The 20451-nt window shown below is 40.2% G+C and overlaps 1 protein-coding gene across 3 annotated transcripts in view; it reads right to left on the reverse strand.

The window, feature by feature from the left end:
- The window catches only part of LRP1B (LDL receptor related protein 1B), a 778324-nt gene that overhangs the window by 293266 nt on the left and 464607 nt on the right, over positions 1–20451 (reverse strand). For all 3 annotated transcript variants that reach the window (XM_081869915.1, XM_081869916.1, XM_081869914.1), the window contains 2 exons: positions 18869–19126; positions 3549–3711 (listed from right to left, as the gene is read on the reverse strand). In XM_081869915.1, coding sequence (XP_081726041.1) covers positions 3549–3711; positions 18869–19126 — 421 coding nt within the window. The remainder of the gene's footprint in view (positions 1–3548; positions 3712–18868; positions 19127–20451) is intronic.

Below are 20451 nucleotides of genomic sequence, written 5' to 3' on the forward strand. Positions count from 1 at the left end.
AGAAAAGGCCCTGAGAATATTATTTCCCTAAAGCAAAATGTAATTTATTTAATCCTTGAATGAGAACAAATTTCCATTTCAGAATGAGTTTCTTAAAAAAAAAAAAAAACACTTCCTTGAAGATTTTTGGATAGCAAAACCACAGCAATGCTACAGCTTCTAAGTCAATGCCTACCTATAATGCCTCTCAAGCCCTGCTAAGAGATTTGACAGGATGGAGGCCTTGACAGTTTCCTAAGAACAAGAGCCAAGCTTTTTGGAAGACTAACTCAAATCAATCTCTCCCCCCCCCTCTCTCTCACACACCTCAATGTGGAGGAAGCTCAATAAGGTTAGGAGGTGGTTGCTGATGGCAGCAGGCAGATTATCTCTGTAATATGGCCCATTTGTGTAGTAAGTGGCTTTCAAAACTTGTATCCCCTCATAGAGCACTGCCATATAGAAACCTGCATGGGAATGCTTAGCTTGGTTTAGCATGTTCTATCTCACTCCATTTTAACCCTCTTATAAATTATTGTCTTTTTCTTTATTCTTTTTTTTAAAAAAAAAAAATTAGATCTTCACCCTGGGATTGTAAAAAATTCCAATTTTTATTTGATTTCACTGATCGTGCCTGCGGGTCGCAGCAGTGGATCACGGCTGAGATCAGGAGCGGCCAGGACACTAAAAAGCCTCCTGGAAGCTGTACAAGTGGCAGTGGTGGCGATCATGCCCCAGTCCCAGAAATCAGTGCATTCCTTTGCAGAAATAGTTACAGACTAAAAAAACCCACTCTTTAAAGCTGAAGTGCAACAAATGGCAATTCGGGTTTTCTGTGGATTGTCATTTTCTCTGATTCTGCTTTAACTTGCGAGTTTTCACAGGGAACGCTCTAGTCTAGAGCACAAATGAGAGGGTGCTCAGACACAGAGCTTTAAAGCACAGACTTTGCCTGAAAAGAACAGAAGAAAGTGTCAGTAAACCTAGAGAGGCAGTTGGGCTGCGTTGGTGGACCAATTGGCTCATATCCTGGGTTCCCTGACTCAAACAGGACAATGAGATGTCAACATATGGCTATGTGTATGCTAGGCCCTACCCTGACAAATACAAACCACTGTCAATGGGATCCAGTAATGGAACAGATCGAGCTGGTTCAATACGCCAATTTGTTTCTTGCAATACCTATTACTAATAAATAAAGCTCGCATTTGCTAAGTGTGGTTTACTATTAATATAAAAAGATGATGGTCCTGAATACATTAATAGCAGCAGATATCCCGTAAGTGCGTATATAATACCTTATGGGAACACCCAGTTTAACTTGCTAAATATAAAAATGTACATATTTTGTAATTAAATGTACAAGGCTGATGAATGTAGGCAACTTTATTAAAGTGTTATGCACATATTTATATGCCCCATTCATTTCATGCTTCACTTGCAATGCACTCTTTTGATGAAGTTTTATTAAAAAACCTAATAAAGAATTAAATAAAACCAATATCATTATGAAATAGGTAAGGACATAATAACTCAATATACTCAAGCAGAAATTCTGCTTTGGTGGTTAGGTAATAATGAATTCATATGAAAAATAAGAACTTGGAAAAAGAGAAGAGGCGAGATAAAATGTAGTAGCAGAAGAAGCTACAATATACATATATTGAAATGCTTATCTTTTTCACTTTTGTGTCTTAAAAGGGGTATACCATTAACCATCATTTCTATAACCACAGGTCAATATCTGGGATCTGAAGACTACACTTCAACATCCATTGACAGACCAGAATTACTAGTTTAAATTACATAAAGTAAAACCCAAATATATTACATAAATAAACATACGTGAAAAGGGAGCTAGGCGGTTTGAAAATATCCCATTCATTGTTAAGAGAATTACTAAACAAATCAGTTTAAATACAACTTCGACTAATTTCTTTTGAAACATCACTTCAGTCAGATCTAGTCAAGCTTACCATCTGCTGAGTACACAAAAGCAGCTCTATTCTAGAATCATGCAGCTTCCTTTGCAAAGTTTGCACGCAAGCTGTTCTTGTCAAAATTAAACCCATGTGATTATTCATCTTAATATTCAATCAGGCGTTAAGTAAAGAGTGACAAAAGTCCACATATGGATGACAAGCTGCTTCTGTAGTAAATATTCTCCTTTTTATTGAACAGAGTCTTATGATATTGTAAGATGTTCCCCACCAGCCACTACAGACTTCACTATCTATAGGCTAATATAAAACAAGGTTGAAGTAGCCACTTAAAAACTCAGGCATCCACACCATTTACATTATTATGCCATGTGTCTATTGCTGTGACTGATAATGAATGAACTTGTTGATATGATGGGTGAAATGACAAAACATGGTTCCTAATATTTTGCATTCATTCTCCAAAAGTTTGCAGATGTGTTGCTATAACACAGATATACATTCTTGGCTGCTGAGTTTTTAAAAGCACAGATACAAAATATTTTAACTGGTGCTCCAAAGCACATTGAGAAGGGTACCTTACTATTGTATATGCACACACTAAGTTCCAATGTCCTCATTTAAAAGAAAAAGTTGACAGTGACATCTCTTTTACTTATCTATATTCCATAAAAATTACATTGGAATTTTAAGCAATGGACTTTTTGAGACAGTGACAACAAAGTTATTTTTCAATTTCCTCTGTGATTTGGAAATGACAGGGAAACGTAGGAACTAAATTGTTCTGCAAAAATTTGTTGCAACTGAAGCAAGTTATGGAGGCATACCATAGAAACATGCTGTATCAGTTATCTTATGTTCAGAAAAGTTTTGGGCTGTGAGTAGCAACGAGAAACAAACTTCTGCTAACCTGTGAACGCTATCATTTGTATTCAACAATTGTCCATGGAGTTCAATCGTTCATTCTCTTAGATACAGAAACCAACCAGAAACTATGTAGAAAATACCACATTTGTTCTTCTTCCAGTTGTACCTTCCCCCCTCTCACACACAAAAAAGACTTCTGGGTGCCCATGAGAACTATGGTGCAGGTTGCAGCAGCAGCAGCAGCAGCAATATCTTGCCTGGGATGCAAGGAGTTACTCTAGACACACTTGAGCACATTCCAGTGGGATATTTTTTAAAATGATTTTATTTGAGCAGAAGGCTGTCTCCCTTCAATATTACAAACTGCTTTTGAAAGGATTTCAAAAATGGCTTGTGGTGTGATATAAGAGGTCAGGTGGTTGTTTAATATAAGACTGTAATTACTTTGGGTATTTCAAGCTACTAGGTTCACTTCCGAATATTCTTCCTCATCTTTTTCTTATGCTATGTACAAGGGCAAACAACAAAACATATAATTCAAAGCAAGGCTTCTCAAATGTTGTGTTCTAACTTCAGACAACCAGCAGGCTTTCCAAATGAGAAAAGATTAAAGGTTGAGGTGCTATCATTCACCGATCATTCAAAATTGAGACTAATGAGAATACACACAGGGGGGAAATCCATTGGAAGCTTTGATTTTCTTTATACTTAGCATGCCTATACACATCTTACAACAAACAAATATATCGTTGAAAGACTCACCCCAAACTTGGATCCACAGCAACTGCTCTGGGGTTGTGGAGGTCAAGATCGATCATAATAACACATACAGTTCCATTGTAGTTGCATACAAAGATTGTGTCACTCATACGATCCACAAAATAAAAATTCCCAGTAAGCCAGTCGATTGCCATTTGTTGTATATCTGCCAAAGTGAAAAAATTGTTAAAATTAATTATGCTAATCCAACTTCTGTAACTCCAGATATTACTCCAAAGGAGATATTCTATACATTTGAAAGAAGTTCAAGTTGTTAATGAATTCTTTGAAAACAAGGGATAAGCAGTGCCTTTTTTCTGGGGGGACGCTGGGGGACGCATACCCCTAAACATTTTGTGAATCTAAGTTTGGCCACATTGAGGGGCAGTATTTCAATATGAGTAGGAAAATGAGAGTACCCCTAAACATTTTTTAAGGAAAAAAGCAGACTATAAGTACAGTAAATTCTGCCTAAAGTAAAATTTAGTCACATAATACAAAAAGTGGAGGGAATGTTATAGTTGCCAGTTTTTACTTCTGTTGTGAACAGACAAAATTTCAGGTGCAAATGACATACTGTAATGATCACAACTGCAAACCCCATAATATTTCACTGTGAGTGCATCACAGAAGGAGTAATTATGACTTTTTCACAGAAACCACAGATTTCTATCATGTGAGGAAGATGTTGCAGAAATGTATTGCAATCCTGTCAGTCTAGCAGAACCACCCTACCACAAAAGCTCCCCAACCCTATTTCCTTCAGAACAATGAAGGAGGTCCATATTTTCCTCATCACTTGTGCCTGCACTTGGCTTACCTCAACCTTTTATAACCCTGTACATAAACACATTACAGCTGTAGATACAGGAAAAATTCTGTATAGGGGAAAGGTAACTATACTTTCCTTACATGGGTCCCCAACTGTCTGTCCTAAATCCATAGGCAGTGTTGGAATATATTTCCATATACTGTATATCCAGATATGAAAAGGAACAGACATGGATAACAGTCTACCCTTGAATGGACAGAGTTTGAGATTGGCATAGGGCTCAATGGAGCCTCCCTCTTTTCTTGCCTCCTTTCTTTTCTGCCTGTTGTACATGTGGAAGGCAGGTACAGGTCACTCTCTGACTGAAAATCCATGTTTGCTTTATTGTGCTCATCCGGCCACCACTCTCCACCATGGTACTTCAGTTTGCAATCTGCATTGCTTGAAAGCCAGGCACAGGGGAGGGATGGGCAAGGGATCTATGCCTGTGCTGATTCGTGTAGTTGTGGCTATACAACAGATGGATTGTATGATATAATTTCAGTGAGATAAAATGAAGATACTTAGATGAAAGTATGTGCCTATCTTTGAGTTACAATAGTAAGCGTGATTGCAGATGTGAGGATGTATCCAGAATTTTTCATTTCCAATTTGATTGATCACAGCTTGCTACGTTGTCAAAAATTGAGCAACTGGTTAACCTTAGCTATGATTTGTTTGGAGCAAGTCAAATTCAAAACATGGGCTACGAAGCTGGCTTAATTAAATAAACCTTAGTTAAGATTTGGACAAAATGCGGATCTGTGGATACTGAAAAAAATGAAAGCAGAAGCTTCTGATCTTCTTCTCAAGGCCACGCTGAAGAAGGTGCACCAGGCCAAGGCTCACATAGGTTCCGATCAAAAATAAATAATATTTATTTCCTGAAAGCAGCTGTTATGTAACAGGTAATTTATACAAAAGGCAAATTTATAGCCATTGGACCTTACAATAAGGAGAGGTGGATGAAATATGCAAAATTTAAAAATGTGGAGTAACACTTCAGTTGTCTAAAAATGTATTTTTAAAATTGTTTCTATGATAGTTTTTAAGTACATATAGGGTAAGCCTACAGAATCAGCTGCTTGCTGGAATCAGGCCTTTGAAACGCCGATCGTATGGTCGGCGGTTCGAATCCCCGCGGCGGGGTGAGCTCCCGTCTTTTGGTCCCAGCTCCTGCCCACCTAGCAGTTCGAAAGCACCCCTAAGTGCAAGTAGATAAATAGGTACCGCTTTATAGCGGGAAGGTAAACGGCGTTTCCGTGTGCTGCGCTGGTGCTGGCTCGCCAGAGCAGCTTCGTCACGCTGGCCACGTGACCCGGAAGTGTCTTCGGACAGCGCTGGCTCCCGACCTCTTAAGTGAGATGAGCGCACAACCCTAGAGTCGGACACGACTGGCCCGTACGGGCAGGGGTACCTTTACCTTTACCTTTTACTTTTAAGGAAAGGGCTGGTGCTGTGCTGTTTTTAGTGTAACAAACTGTATTTAAACTGTAATATTAAAAATAATGATATAAATTATGACTGCACAATGGACTACACAAAACAAAAACAAGTACTGGGTGGTATTCAGCTATTTTTTTACATATAAAAGATCCACAGAAATTAATGGCCATAACTTAGATATGTTCATTCCTTTTCATGAATCTTATCTGAGTAAAACTGATTAGAACACACCAATTGAATTTAATATGGTAAAATATCGACACCTTCCTTTACTTGTAAACAGAGGCACTTGTGAGGTGTGGAAAGGTCCATATGGAAAGGCCCATAGTGCTGTCTTGCTCCGTTCTGTTCTGTTTTATAGACAATGTTTTTACTCCTGTCTTCCCATACACCGTTCTTCTGACACCCCTTGAACATTGCCCATTCCTGTCTTTTTCGCCCCCTCCCTCTTTCTGCCTTGCCACCAGGGATGACAACCCTTAATCTTTCTATCCTATTCCTCTTCTCCCTCCTTGCTGTCCTTCCTGAGGCAGACCAAATCCCCTTTGTTGCTCACCCTCTTTTCCATCCACCTCCTTCCCCTCCTTCCCTTGGTCTGGTTTCCTTGCCTGTATTTCTCTTCCATTGGCCCAGGATGCTACTCGCTGCTGGTATCCATGCGCCCTGCCCTCTTACTTCTTGCAGGATGCTTTCAGCATCCTTTTCATCTGCCACTCCCGCCTCCTATTCCTCAGCTGTCTTTCAGCTCAGTTGTTGAGTGACAGTGTCTGCCGGAATCCCTCTACCATAGCCTATAACCTACAAATAATAGTAGCTGATCAACTGACCACCATTCCAATGCTGCTTAAGGGGAAAACGCTAGAAAACTTTCCTTCCATTACAGCCGTCATAATGTACTCTTCACGGCTGTCACTTCTATTTATAGCCTTTCTCTTCCTGCTCCTTCTTTCCCCTTTTAATTCAGAGGTGTGTTGTTGTTTTTTACCTCCTCATTGTTGCCACTGTTTTTAGAAATGTGCAGCTTTACTATGACAGCACAGACTAAAGTATTACCTGCTTCAGTCTCTTTGTCTGACAGTAGCCATTGCCACATAGTTTAAAAGAAGGTTGAAATTTGTAATTCAATGTTTTGTCTTTCTTCTGTCCTGTATTGCCAAACTCAACAACAGATTTTAAAAATTGCAAAAAATGTTGCTTAGGAAAGATGTGCATTTCATGCATGCTTGCATGCGTGCACGCACACACACACACATATAGTGGTGAGATAAACAGCCAGCTTCTCCCCCCCCCCTTTGCCACAGGTTGGAATTGAGAAAGGGTAGGGCACCTGCTTTGCTTGCAGAAGGTCCCAGTTTCCATCACCAGCATCTTCAAGAAGGGCTGGGGGACTTCTGGAGAGCAGCTGCCAATCAATGTGGACAATACTAAGCTAGATGGATCATTGGTCTGATTCTGTATGAGGCAGCTTCCTGTGATTCTAAGAAAGGTGGAGCTTTTTCTACAGGTTTAATAGTTTATTATATTATCTTTCCAAAGGCTAGTGCACATTTATCGCTGATGGCTAGTTTATTATGATAACAGAAGATTACAACAGGGGGTTGTCAAATCAATTCCACACACTTTGATATCAGTGTTGGATCTTCAATACAGCCAGCCTGCAACTTAACTTGTGCACCTTCAGCTTTACACACTTGACCCCCCCCCAAAAAAATTAAAAGACTTTGTGTCTTGTGCCTGTCTTGCTGTGTTTGTGTTGAGCATCCCGCCAGTGAATTATAAATGACACGCTGCTTTCAAGTTTGGAAAGTTGTAATGAATTACCAAAGTTTGCCTCTGCCTAAAAAGCACATTCCACACTTTTCTATGCACATCATGAAAAACCTACTTAACTTGCAAATGTATTTTTAATGAATAAGGCTTTTAATCTCTGCAGTGTTTCCCTCTCACTAAAGAAATAAATGACATTAAATGTCTTCTTTTTAAGGTCCATAGTTGTCAGCAAGTAGGTTTCAATATACCTAGTGTAACAAAGCTTTGGGGACACTCCTTTTGTTAAACAAAAAACAAAAAACCACAACACTTTTCTTGCCTCCTCGCCAACTATTTAAATGTCTCTAACAACCAACCAATTAGAATTCCACATTGCATTTTAGACCTATGTGGTAACACTAGAGCCAAATTATGTACATACTAATTAACTTGTAATCTTAAATTTTTATTAACAGTGTTTAACAGTGCTTTTAGTGCCTCTGGATGAATCACAAAATTGTGTTCTCTGTTCATGTAAATGGTACCCACTTAAAGATCAAGTAAGAAACATATTCAGCCATGTCCAATTTTAATACACCTTTTGCATGTTCGGAGCTGGAATTTAGCTTGGAATCACAAACGTACAGATAAAACAACCAGCAAGTGATAGTCTAAAACATCTGACTGTCCATTTCTTGCACTGTTAAAAGCTGCATATTATTAGATTTCTTCTGCTTAATTTCACAGCCCTCACCCTCAAGTGTAATGGGTGTTAATAAAGGGTGTCCTTTATTAATTTGTTAGATGTAACAAGGTAATGTTACACTGACCTTCCTAGAGAGAAATAGCAGGATGTCAAATATTTGAAATAAACTCAGTATACTGAAGGGAAAAAAATTATCAGTATTTAATCTATTTATCAAGGCAATTTAATTTACTTAAAAATATATTTCTTATTGTTTGCAACAGAATCTGTCATTTTCAGGCCATGAATATTGACTTGACACTGCAGGCTTTTAAGAATTGCCTTCACACTCTTGGCAGTGAATTTGTCCCACCCTCTCTTAGAGGAAAGATACTTAGGTTAGTGTCTTCCTTTGGGAGGAGGGCAGGTTTATTATTTAAGGCTGATGCAACCCCTCTTTCCACTCTGGTCATCATTGCAGAAGGCTGCAGTCGTTAGGTGGATGAATGGGAGACATGTAACTCTCCCTCTCCGATAGCCCTTTGAATACATAGGTGGGGGAGGACTAGTAGGGAGCCTGCAGGACAAAGTTTTATAGGAGAAAAAGTGGAACACCATCTGGTGCAAAGACAGGATACAAATTTAGCAACCAAGCAAGTGAATAATATTCTTTTTCCCTAGCATGGTTACTCCAATCAAAATCAGAGCATTTCCCCATGCATCCCTGGTTTCCTACACTGAAGAGGTGCCCTACTGGGCAACTACATCTCACTAGCTGCCCTGTGTGCTACATGGGTTCTACAAGGGTGGTATAAAATAAACAACACAACACAAAATGCTCCTATAGTAAAAAGCATCTAGAGATTCTATGTGTGTGAGGAAGAAACTTTAACTGAGGGGGTAAGGATGGAAGAAGAGATGGCTGTGTGTGTGTGTGTGTGTGTGTGTGTGTGCGCGCGCGTGCGCAAGTGGTACACCTACTTGCGCCTTTCCCCTATTTCCCAGTCTGTTACAACACTGGGTGTTGATGGCTGTACACGCACCAGTCAATGGACTGTTGCTAATGAAGTACGAGACAAGAAGAGGGAGATGGGAGGAATTATCACTTTTCAACTACCCCCCTCCTGTCAGCGGCAGAGCATATGCCTGCGCTGCCCAGGGTGGGCATGCTCCCGAGGGAGGTGTGATGCAGAGGGTGCCTCCCAGGCATGGGATAGCCATTCGGGTGCCCAGAGCAGCGTGCATGCCCTGCAGCCAGGGGTGGAATGAGCTGCCCATGGTGGACATTCGGTGCACTGCCCACTACCGACTCCCAAGCCTCCCCCAGGCTGTCAAAACGAAGGGGGAAAGGGGGGAATGCCACTGGCAAAGCAGCACAGCTCCCCCCTTACCCCGACGGCTTGGGGTAGGCTTGGGAGTCACGGGCAGGTGGCGTGCCGAATGTCACCTCCATCAGTGAGGGCACCTAGGGAGGACCACCCCCACCCCACCCCACCCCACCCCTTCCTACGCCCCGCCCCCTGTTCTCCGGACACCTCATTTCCCAAGTTCTACTGTTCATGAGGCAGCAAGCAATTCAACCTTCTCTGGACCACATTGCCTGGACTCCACATGCCTGGAGTATGCCCTGACATGTTGCAGCATGCCTTGCATAGCAAAAGCCTCCGTATCACCTTTGGTAATTTCAACACAGCATCCTTGGTAATTAAATATTTTGAACTGACAACCAACTATAACCACCATGTTCGAAAATATCGCCCCTAATGTACATTCCTCCCTATAGCATTGTATCACTGTATTTCAATTTATTTTCGCCTGTGTACAGAGTAGCACACGTGCTAGCCATAAACACATGCCTGGAGTATGCCCTTAACATGCTAAAGGATTTGACGCCACTTCATTAGTATAGTAACAATTCTTTACTAGCAGGTAATCCCCTGTATATATTTTAAGCATCACAGAATATTCAGCTTCCAGAGCATTGATCTAGTTAGCATATTTTACTCCTGGTACCAACTGTCTTAGCTGCCAAGGGCAAAAAAATCCATTTAGAAAATGTCCAGAAGAGCAATCTAAATGGCAATTATCAAGGGAAATATAGTTTGTTTTGTTTGTAACATGTGAAGATGCTTGGTTTTCACAGATCTTATCCCAATTCAAGAAGTTTCATATCAGTCCTTGTGAAATTGCTCTATAGTGGAATAAGAGCTGTGAATTTTATTTTCTCTTTCCTGTTAGGGTTGTTGATTTCTGGTTCAACAAAAGCCAAAGACTAGCACCCTCAACATGGAACTGAAAATAACATTCACAACCCTACTGTCAATTGAGATAGATTTCATTCTGCCTGGTATATTGTGATGTACATAGAGCAACAGAGGGTTCTATAACAATATTCTCATGTAAAAAATAAGATGCATGCCATCAGGTGATTGTAGAATTGTTCAGAATTGTAGGAATAAAAGTAAAGTTTATGCCAGTGGCAAAGTAAATTCTGTTCTCAATATATAAGTATAAATGTTTGCATACAAGATGGTTTCTCTCTAGTATCACAAACCGGGAAAGTGGGTTCTGTATACTCATCACTACAAATACTTTGCTTTTGAAATAATTTTTTGGCTACTACCAAAGGAAAAGTGGGTTATCATTTCTTACTGAAATAGCATCAAAAAGGGGGGTAGTCCTCAGGTCTGGGCTTTTCAGAGGTATCTGGTTAGCAACTGTGGGAAGCAGGATGCTACACTAGATGCTATCCTTCAGAAGACTGTCAAATTATTTTTCAGGCTAGAACACAATGACCCTGCTGGATCAGACCAAAGGTATTGCATGCTGCAGCCCTATAGTGGCTATTCACACACCTCTGTAAAGGCCACAAGCAAAATAAGAAGGCAGTTGCTTCACAGCAATAGGAATGCATTGGCATTCAGTGTCTCTCCCACAGGCTGCCAGCTGGGCAGCAGGAAGGAGCTGCAGGGCAAAGCGTGTTCTCCATAATAGAGAGCACGTGTTGCGGTGGGGGCCAAAAAGGCCACCCCACTGTTGTTGGGCAAATTGGCCACATGCTGTGATTGGGCAAGGAGTGTTGCTGGGGAGAATGTTATGTTGCTAAAGTGTGGGAGGGGTCAGAGGTCTTAAATACAGGGCTCGCAGCCTGGGGCCTTCTCTTGGGCTGCGTGCACTGGATCACCTGCCCACCCTCCCTGAAAAGGGGGGGGGGGTTCATTGTCCTCTGAACTTGCTATGCCTGTCATGGGGTCGTCTGTCTTGGGGCAGGGGCCTGGTAGGAATTTTGTCCATTTGGCTGATTGGCTGTTGCCATTTGGTTTTTGCCTACTGTGTAGCAAATTGTCACAACTTGTAAGGTTGGCAGTTAGGCATTGGTTAAAATTGGTTGGTGGAGGGGTAAGTGCCTACCCGTCCAATGGTGGTGCTGAAAGGGAATTCCGTTAAAGGAGTCCAGGGGCTTGCCATCCCTTTCATCCTAGTCCCTGGCATCGGACTTGGGCCGTGCAAGCCCCAGGGGGCATGAGGGTGGGAGATGAGGGCCTGATGCTCAGCTTCATTTCTCCCCATATGGTTCTTCCATACTGGCTTCCGCTGGAATCCGGAAGTCAGTTCTGTCCCTGGGGCAAGGACTTCCGCTGGAATCCGGAGATCAGTTCTGTCCCTGGGGCAAGGACAGATAGTCGTAACCAATGCCTAAGCAACCACTCACGTGTGTGTATTTAAATAAAGTTGTGGCCAAATTCATGCCAAAAACCTTAAACAAAAATTGATGTGTGAAGTGTGAGTTATTGGGGTGGCCTGGAGGACCTTGACGTGCAAATAGTCCCACCATGACATGTGCTAATTCAGTGGGCATCACCTGCAACTTGAGAGTGTGGCTGCCAGCCTCAGCTCCTTGAGTTTAATCTGAAGCTTTATGTGGCATCCCCTTATTAGACTATGGAGTATGCCCAATGCAACTCCTGCCAACATATAAAGTTTGTGACAAAATCAACCCACAAACCAGAAAAACTGGGGCCTTTTCAGTGGCTCCCCATTTGTGGAATGCTCTCCCCAAGGAGGCTCACCTGGCACCTTTGTTACACATCTTTAGGCGCCAGGCAAAAAGTGTGACCTGCGCCTTTAAGCACTTGTGGAGCAGACCAGAGTGAAGACTCCTGCTGTGCGGTCCATTCCATTGCCCCACCCCACCCGAAGCTGCCATGGATTGGCCAAAATCTGAACTGGGAGCCAACGGCCGGAGTAAAGATGACGTGGTTTCGAGGGGATGAGGGAAGCGCTGCACCGGGTCACAACCACCACCCACCCTTGTACTGGGTAAGCGGCCATTCTCTTCAACCAGGTGTTTGGCTGATTAACATTCTCTGTCTGTGGGAGAACAGTTATTGGTTTGTTTTGCTTTTGTTTTGTTGTTCGAATTTTGTGTCTTTATTCTGTATTTTTCTAAGGTGAACCAACCTGTGATATTCAGATGAAGGGCAGTATACAAATTTAATATAAATAAATAAATAAATAAAATTTCATACCCTATCAAAGTTCTTATTCCAGACCAGGACCTCTCCTTCAACAACTGGCCAAGGTCTCCAGCAAGGCTGGGAATTGTCTCCAGGCCATAGTGCCCAGCTGTCACCAATCCTGGAGACTGATTGGCTTATTTTCCATTTGCACAGCACAAAAAAGTCACGATGAATGAAGCTCATGGACTAGTTTGAGAATGAACAGATCCATGGGGAAACCCATTTCTTACTTCCCTCCATTGAAAAATATGTCAATCTATTCCAACTCTAATACATCCCGGTAGCCCATTTCTTCAATAGCTTTGGACCTATCAAGATTTGGTCTTGTTTCAACAATGGGATAGAGTTATATCACTCTGTTCGCTCTAAATTTGCATCATGTAAGTTTGCAACATGTCCTGATTAATGAAGTATTTGTTTTCAGACTGCTATAAACAGCTGCCAACATATATTTATCTAACTCACTTTAGGAAATCTAAAAGTTCCAAAATGTCCCTTAGCATGCGCGCGCGCGCACACACACACACACACACGTATTTATGTATGTATCTTACAGAAAGAACATATTTGTTTTATTTACCTAACATTGGGTTAGTGCAAATATATCCATTGTCTCTTATCACTTATCTCAGGGGTGGGGACTTGGATCTGACTGGTGGTCCTGCTCCTTATCTTTCCTCCCCCTGCAAGCTAACTTCTACTAGACTATCTAACATAGTTTTTTAGTCACTGTTCCATCTTCTGTCCTAAAGCAAACTTGTACAATCACCTGGGAAGAAATCCCATTGAACTCAATGGGATTTAATTTTGTGTAGATACGTATAGCACTGATTTTAAAAAATACTAAGACTGGCTGCTTAATTTGTTCTTGCTGTAAATTGCTCCATACTGACCACATCTAAAAAGGGAACAAAATATTATAAAATACTCATTTTTCATACTCTGTGACCACTACAAATGAAATAATGTCCTTCTTGATTGTTTTTTAAGTGGCTGACTGTTTTTGCTGCCAATTTCAGGCACAATCAAAGGGTAAGAACAGAAAATGGTCCCATCTCCCATTTCTGCTTTACTGATTTTTAGTGGTGTTGCCAAATGATTGTAAATTTGCAATAGGGTCTCAGCTGTTTGGCACCTCTGCAGAACAATGAAGGCAGATTTATAGAGGTACAACAGCCGTAATACTCTCTTTCTTTTAATGACACATTCAAAAAGCGTACTATAAATCTTTGCAGACAGTAAATCAAAACAGGTTATTTACTTCAAAGTAGTTAAGTAATCTGCTGCTAAACTTAAAATTAAAGCATAATTTAGCATCAATTGATGTGCCATCAAGTACCCAGAGTTTAGTGAACCAAGCTATTAAAGGGGATATATGGTATGATTACGCTACCCTACATGCTTTGGCTGTTTCCAATTGTCTCTTTCCAAGGCATCGTGTAAGCTCCCTCCACGTTCTCATTGGAATTCTAGTTTACACTCTGCTTTTTCTCTATGTCATGAAGTTCAGTGGGGGAAAAAATAGCTTCTGTTCTTCAAAATTAATGCTGCCATTTTTATGTTATCCCATAAAGATGCTAAGCAGTGGGTAATTAAAATTTTTAAGTTGTATACAATATTTTAATAAAATATGGATTGACTTTCTAGTAAAAAGTTATTAAGAAAATGACTTGGGGGAAAAGGTAGAATGTTTTAATACTCTGAGTGCAGGTCCTCAAATATGCTTCTCCAGGGATAATATAAAATCTATTTATTATAGTCAGCTTCTTAAAAGGGAATTCATATTTCAGGCTTTATTGTGCCAGGCTGGCACTGGGGGCTGGGGGGAGGAATTGCTAAGCAAACAACATTGATTCACACTACTTGGAATTGCAATGCATTCTCCTACTTAAATTAGGACTTTTAAAATGCACATAGGCCTTAAAACCACATACTATTAACAGAGACAATAAACAAACATTTTTGTGTGTTATTAGTTAGGTATGGACAGATTTACAATACACAAGTAAGTGGCAATTGCAATAGTGTTAAAAATGCACTTTTTCTCCTTTTCCCTAAATTCACCTATGTTCTTCTCAGAAATCAACATTTCCTAGCTGTCATTAAATATTTAGTGCTAGTTTTTAGCTTCTCAAACATGGGTGAAAAACCCCAAAATATTAATGTCTATTTTGGAAGCTTTCAATGTGAAACATTTTACAAATTGGTACAGCAGTGTTTTATGCTGATGTGGCAATACAGAAAACAGTGAGCATCAATTAGGCATGCTAAATCAGATAAAAATAAAACTGAGTAAACATTATCAGCAGAAAAGGATCCAATAACGATCATCTTGTTGATCCATCAGGAATATTTAATAAGCCAAGGAATGAAATGCACTTAATTTTATGCATTCGGTCATAGCAAAAAAAAAAAAAAAATGTTGTTACAAGAATTAAACTTAGGTTGATGTGATTCACACCCTCACTTTTAGCTCTCCTTCACATGGAGGGTGGGGGCAAGTGTAGAAGTTTGAGCTACTGCATCTCCTATTAAATTTCCAAGAACCATGGGAGTAGGGGCTATAGGAACCACATTTCCTGGGAACGAATGAAGCTCTCAATTCTACTCTGGCTGGCACTGGCTACTGTCATTCCCTGCCTCTGCCTATCAGCTGGGTGTGAATCTCATTGCCCCGCTTCACACTGCTATTTTCAATAATATATGCTTTGCATCTGTATACCTTGTAATGGAAATTATACAGTGTTTCCTTCGCAACAGTTGCTTTGAAATTTAGCAAAGAGCTTTGTGGATACTCCCTTGCCTTTCTTAAGTATACTGCATGTTTAGGACTGTTATTCAAAATAACAAACATACGAAGTTGCAAATATTTGCAATTAAATAGTTTGAATTGTTCATATATTATTTCGTTTTATTCCATTTGTATCCCACCTTTCAGACCTATAGATTCTCCTCCACCAAGGCAGCTAGTTTGGATTGGAAACCTGGTGTCTTCCAGATGTTTGTGAACTACAACTCCCATCAGCCCTAGCCAGCATGGCAAAGGGTCGTGTTTACTTCAAAATATCTTGAGGGCACCAGGTTGGGAAAGGGTGGTTTAGTTCCAGTTCCGATCCTGGTTACTGTACATTGTTCCCTATTGAATTTCTCTCCCCCCCCCCAAGAACTGCATCTGCACTCATGCAGACTGTATTCCACTTTGCCAGTCAAAACAGATCCCTTCCTCTCACCATGGTAATGCCGCATATGTACCATTCTCAACTGAAAAACTTTCGTGTTTTACACACTATCCAAAATCTTAGAGGCTAAAAAAAGCTATTACTTTTTATAGCTAATTAGTGTCTAATAATCAATTTGACACATAGACTTTGATAAATGAATGGAATAAAGAATTAATGAGCCCCATCTTAAACAATGGGATAATGTACTAGCCTCCATTTCTAAAGTGTCATTAGATTACAAACTATGTCTCATACAACAAAAGATTTTCTTTTGAGTTTGTTGGACTACATCACGATTGCTTAGCATGGTCTATAAATGACAACATGCTATTGGAGATGCCATATGGAAAATGCTTCTTTGAAACATGTTTATACAGTGTTCAGTGTTTGCAAATTTTGGGGGGATAATGCTAGGGTGTATAAATACTATTGTGGGGAAAAAGTTAAAAGTTTTGTCATTTAAAGCCATATATCTAATATATGGAGCTTGACAACTGGTCGACGTAAATGGATTCTCCATGCCCTTACATCTGCAAAAAGACATTGAAAGGATAAAAATATGCTCCCTTTGATCAATGGATAGACAACATGACAACTCTAGCAACCTATGAATGGATCGCTTTCAGGCAAAGATTACATATGGACAAATTTAATGATATTTGGAACATATTTATTGAAAATATAGTTGACTCCTGAACCGATGTATACTTGAGGAAAATAATAAGTTTATCTACTTACATATATGCTACATAGTTCTGCAATCTTAATTACAGGTTATTCTTAACTTCATTATTATTGTTTTCCTTTGCTTTGTTTTTTATGTATTTTTTTCTTTCTCTTTTTTCCTCATTTACTTTAATTCACCATAAAACTTTCAATAAAATATAAAAAAGAAAGTAAAGACAACCAAATAATGCAGCTGCCCCTAAGCCTAGCCTACTGTCAAACATTCAGGCTGCTATAGCCTGTTCCTTGTCATAGATCCGAGACTTAGCAGGATTCTGAAATTCTATACATCAGTTCTCTTAGCAGTAGTGCCAGCTATTACGTACTTAGAACCTCGATAAGAATGTTGCTTTTTAAAAAAATTGAAATCAATAGTTTCATATACTTATAAAAGGGTGCGTACCTTTCATTGAAGTCTCATTGACTTCTGCAACACCACACTTAATCAGCATGCACGCGGTGGGCAAATAATCACAGCAACAATTTGCATTATTTCTAAGATATTCAATTTCATATGATGTAGAAAGTGACCACTTAGGAAGAGCTTGTCTCCTTTTAACTGAAGATGTTAAATTACTACACACTTTCTTTTCCCATTTAACCAGGCAGATTTTAGTTTTCACCCATTAAGGATTCTACAGGAAAGAGATATATATTACAGGGCTTGAAAATGGACCGTTGTTCAGTTATTGAGAAAGTTTCAGGATAAATAACGAGGCAATTTTGCACTCATTTTAGCTCTGCATTGCACATGCAGGCTATTCATGCTTTGTTAAACATTTTCAGGTGTCAGTTATTGAGCCATACTCTTGATCTCAATGGCTCATTACGTGCATTTTCACCCATCTTTCTTTTCCTTATAATCAATTTCCTTTGTGAATGAGCAAAACCTGAGTACATATTAAAGAGAGGAGGAAGATTTTTATTTATTTATTTTTTGCTTACTTTAATTTCCATTATTATGGATTTTCAAAGTGAAATACAATGGAAATAAGGTTGTCATTTTTATTTTGATGGGGTGTGAAGAGGAGAATGCAAGGCAGTGCTGGTGAATGGTCTGAAAACAAGTTGAAGAAAAGCCCAGAAAGACTTCTCTGGAACAACATACAGGGACAAATATTCAAGCACTCTCGAATTAGTTCATTATTTTTGCTTATATGGTGTGATGGAGTGTTTATGTAATTATGCATGCAAGGAATATTCAGACTTTAGCATCAACTCCAGAACCGTCATGGTGAAATGCATAGACCATCTCATCAAACTCCAGCTGCTCTGTGACATATTGATAAAATGAACAGCTTATACATGGTGACAGGACAGCCCAACCTTCTCATACATTAATGCCCTTACTGCCTTTATTAAATTCCTTCAAAGCATTAAATGACTTTGTTTTCAAAGTGACTCAGAAGAATTGCACAATGACAACTTGGCTATGCTTAAAGTAATTCTGTTCCACTTGTTTATAGTGAACTTTTCAATCCAAGAATAAATGTTCAAATTCATAGCCATCATAACAGTCTTCAAATCAAAAAGCCTCAAGTTGCCTTTTCTCTAAACACAAATAATCTAATATTGCTCATATCCACTCCCAATTTTTAAAAGGCATTAATTGTTTCCGAACAAAAAATAAAACTATACCCAATAGCATTACACAGCTTGTTTATTTAAATTTGTACACTGCCGTATTCTAAGACTTCAGTCGGTGAAAAGACCAGATTTATGAAGGAAGATAAATAAGGGTGTCACCTGTGAGGAAGTCCCAGGTGCAATAGGATTTGTTGGATGGCCCTCTCTGACTTCACAGAGCACCAATATAAGAAAAGGGAGAACCAATGTCAGATTTCCCTTCCCTATGACTGCTGAAGCCTCTGACATCCTGTCCCAACAAAAGGAGCACTGACATCAATATGGCGAAAAAGGGAAAACCAGGAAATGGCTTGGATTCATCCAACTTCCCCTCTCACACACCCAAACTGGGAAGAAATTTAGAGATGTTCCTAACCACATCTAAACTACTCTGCTTACATTGTTTCCATGGGCAGGGCTTTAGATATGACAATTATATGGCCTTATCTCCCCTGATTACTACCATAAGATGCCACTCTAAATAACGGCTCTTCTTATCATTTTGCTTGAAGCTACTTTCTCAAACTTAAAATACTTACTGTGGAGATAAGGAATAGTACTTATTATCCATTCATCTGTTAGCATGCCAGTTTTTGATGTCTCAACGCATTTCAGCTGACTTGAAGATTCCCTTGATTCAATCCAACAAACTGTGTTCGTGTTGTATATAAAATCCAATGTCTGAATTCCAGTTCCTCTCACAAAGCCAAGGGTGGATGATTTAGTTCCATTTAGATATAGGACCTCAATAGTATCAGAGCTTGCAATCAAAAGAACTGGAGGTGAATCATTAGGATCTGGAAAACATTAACAGAACAAACATTAAGGAAATAAGAGAATGGTTCATTAACAAATAAAAATGAGCACATTAAAATATACCCAACAATTGCTTTCAGGAATTATATCAGTTAATATAGATTCCAACCTGGAGTGCTAATCCCACTTTCATTGCATTGGAAGAAGATTCAGTAATGACCAGCCACCTTACATTTAAGATTAGGTTGTGAAGGAAGGTGTGTGTGTGTGTGTGTGTGTGTGTGTGTGTGTATGTGTGTAATAAGCCAGTTTTTAGTTGTGATTTGAGCACAAGTCACTCATTTTTGCCTGCTTCAGAAGGACCCATGACTGTACTCAAATTGGACAGGAAAGAGGAGGTGGAATGCTAGCTGTAGAGAGTGACAGAAAGGTATTGTTTGAGATTTGTGGCAAAACCTATAAATTAATAAATGCCAGGGTTTTGATTAACGGGGGATGGGTTAAAACAAAGTGCAGGGCTGTGCCAGACTGGGAATTCCTGGGCTGGGTTACTCAAATCAGCCTGACCGAGCTAGGTTAAGGGAACAATAGAGAGCCATTGAAGGTCGTTGCCAATGCAAGAGAACTGCCTTGAGGTGTGAACAGGGACAGGGGTTGGAAAGGTTGCCAGGGTAACTGCTCTGGGGGAGGGCAAGGTGTTTCTGGGAAGGAGGAGGAGGAAGTAAGTAAGGGGGAGATCCATATTGGCGAGGGTAAAGGAAGGACTGTCTACAGTGCTCTGGGCCATGCCGCAAGATCCGGACGCCCTCCCTACAGACTGAGGGTGTAAATAGGCAAATAACCCCTATTTCTTAATGCACAGTGTCTTCTATTCTCCCAAGGTACAGAGACCCTGTGTGGGTGCCTGAAATCCCATGCGCTCTTGCCATGGCTTGGCAGAGAGAGGGATGGGCGTCAGGCTTTTGTAACAGTATGAAGTCTAAATCTGGTCTGAACTTCCACCCCGGAATGAACAGGCTGAGAGAAGTTCTTGAAGAAAATACTATCAGACATCATGATCCTCAAACCCCAGAGGAAAACATAGCTTCCCTATTCTGTGCATCACCAGGACAGCTGGTCCATCCAGAAAGTGTACCATGGGAACTGGGCAATGGATCTGCTGAATTCAGACCCTCCAAGGGACAGTCCTGGATTGACAGAAGCCATCCTGGTTTCTTATTTGATCCTAGAATGTCCCACTTTTCCTTAGGATGCCCCTATTTTCATGAGAGAAATGTTGGAGGGGCATGGAATAGGATGTCCCCAGGGCTTTTTTCCCAGTTGGAACTCACCAGAACTCAGTTCCAGCACCTCTCAGGTGGGCACC

Source organism: Podarcis erhardii (genome assembly GCF_964252035.2).
Source record: "Podarcis erhardii genome assembly, chromosome: 1".
Taxonomy (NCBI): Eukaryota; Metazoa; Chordata; class Lepidosauria; order Squamata; family Lacertidae; genus Podarcis; species Podarcis erhardii.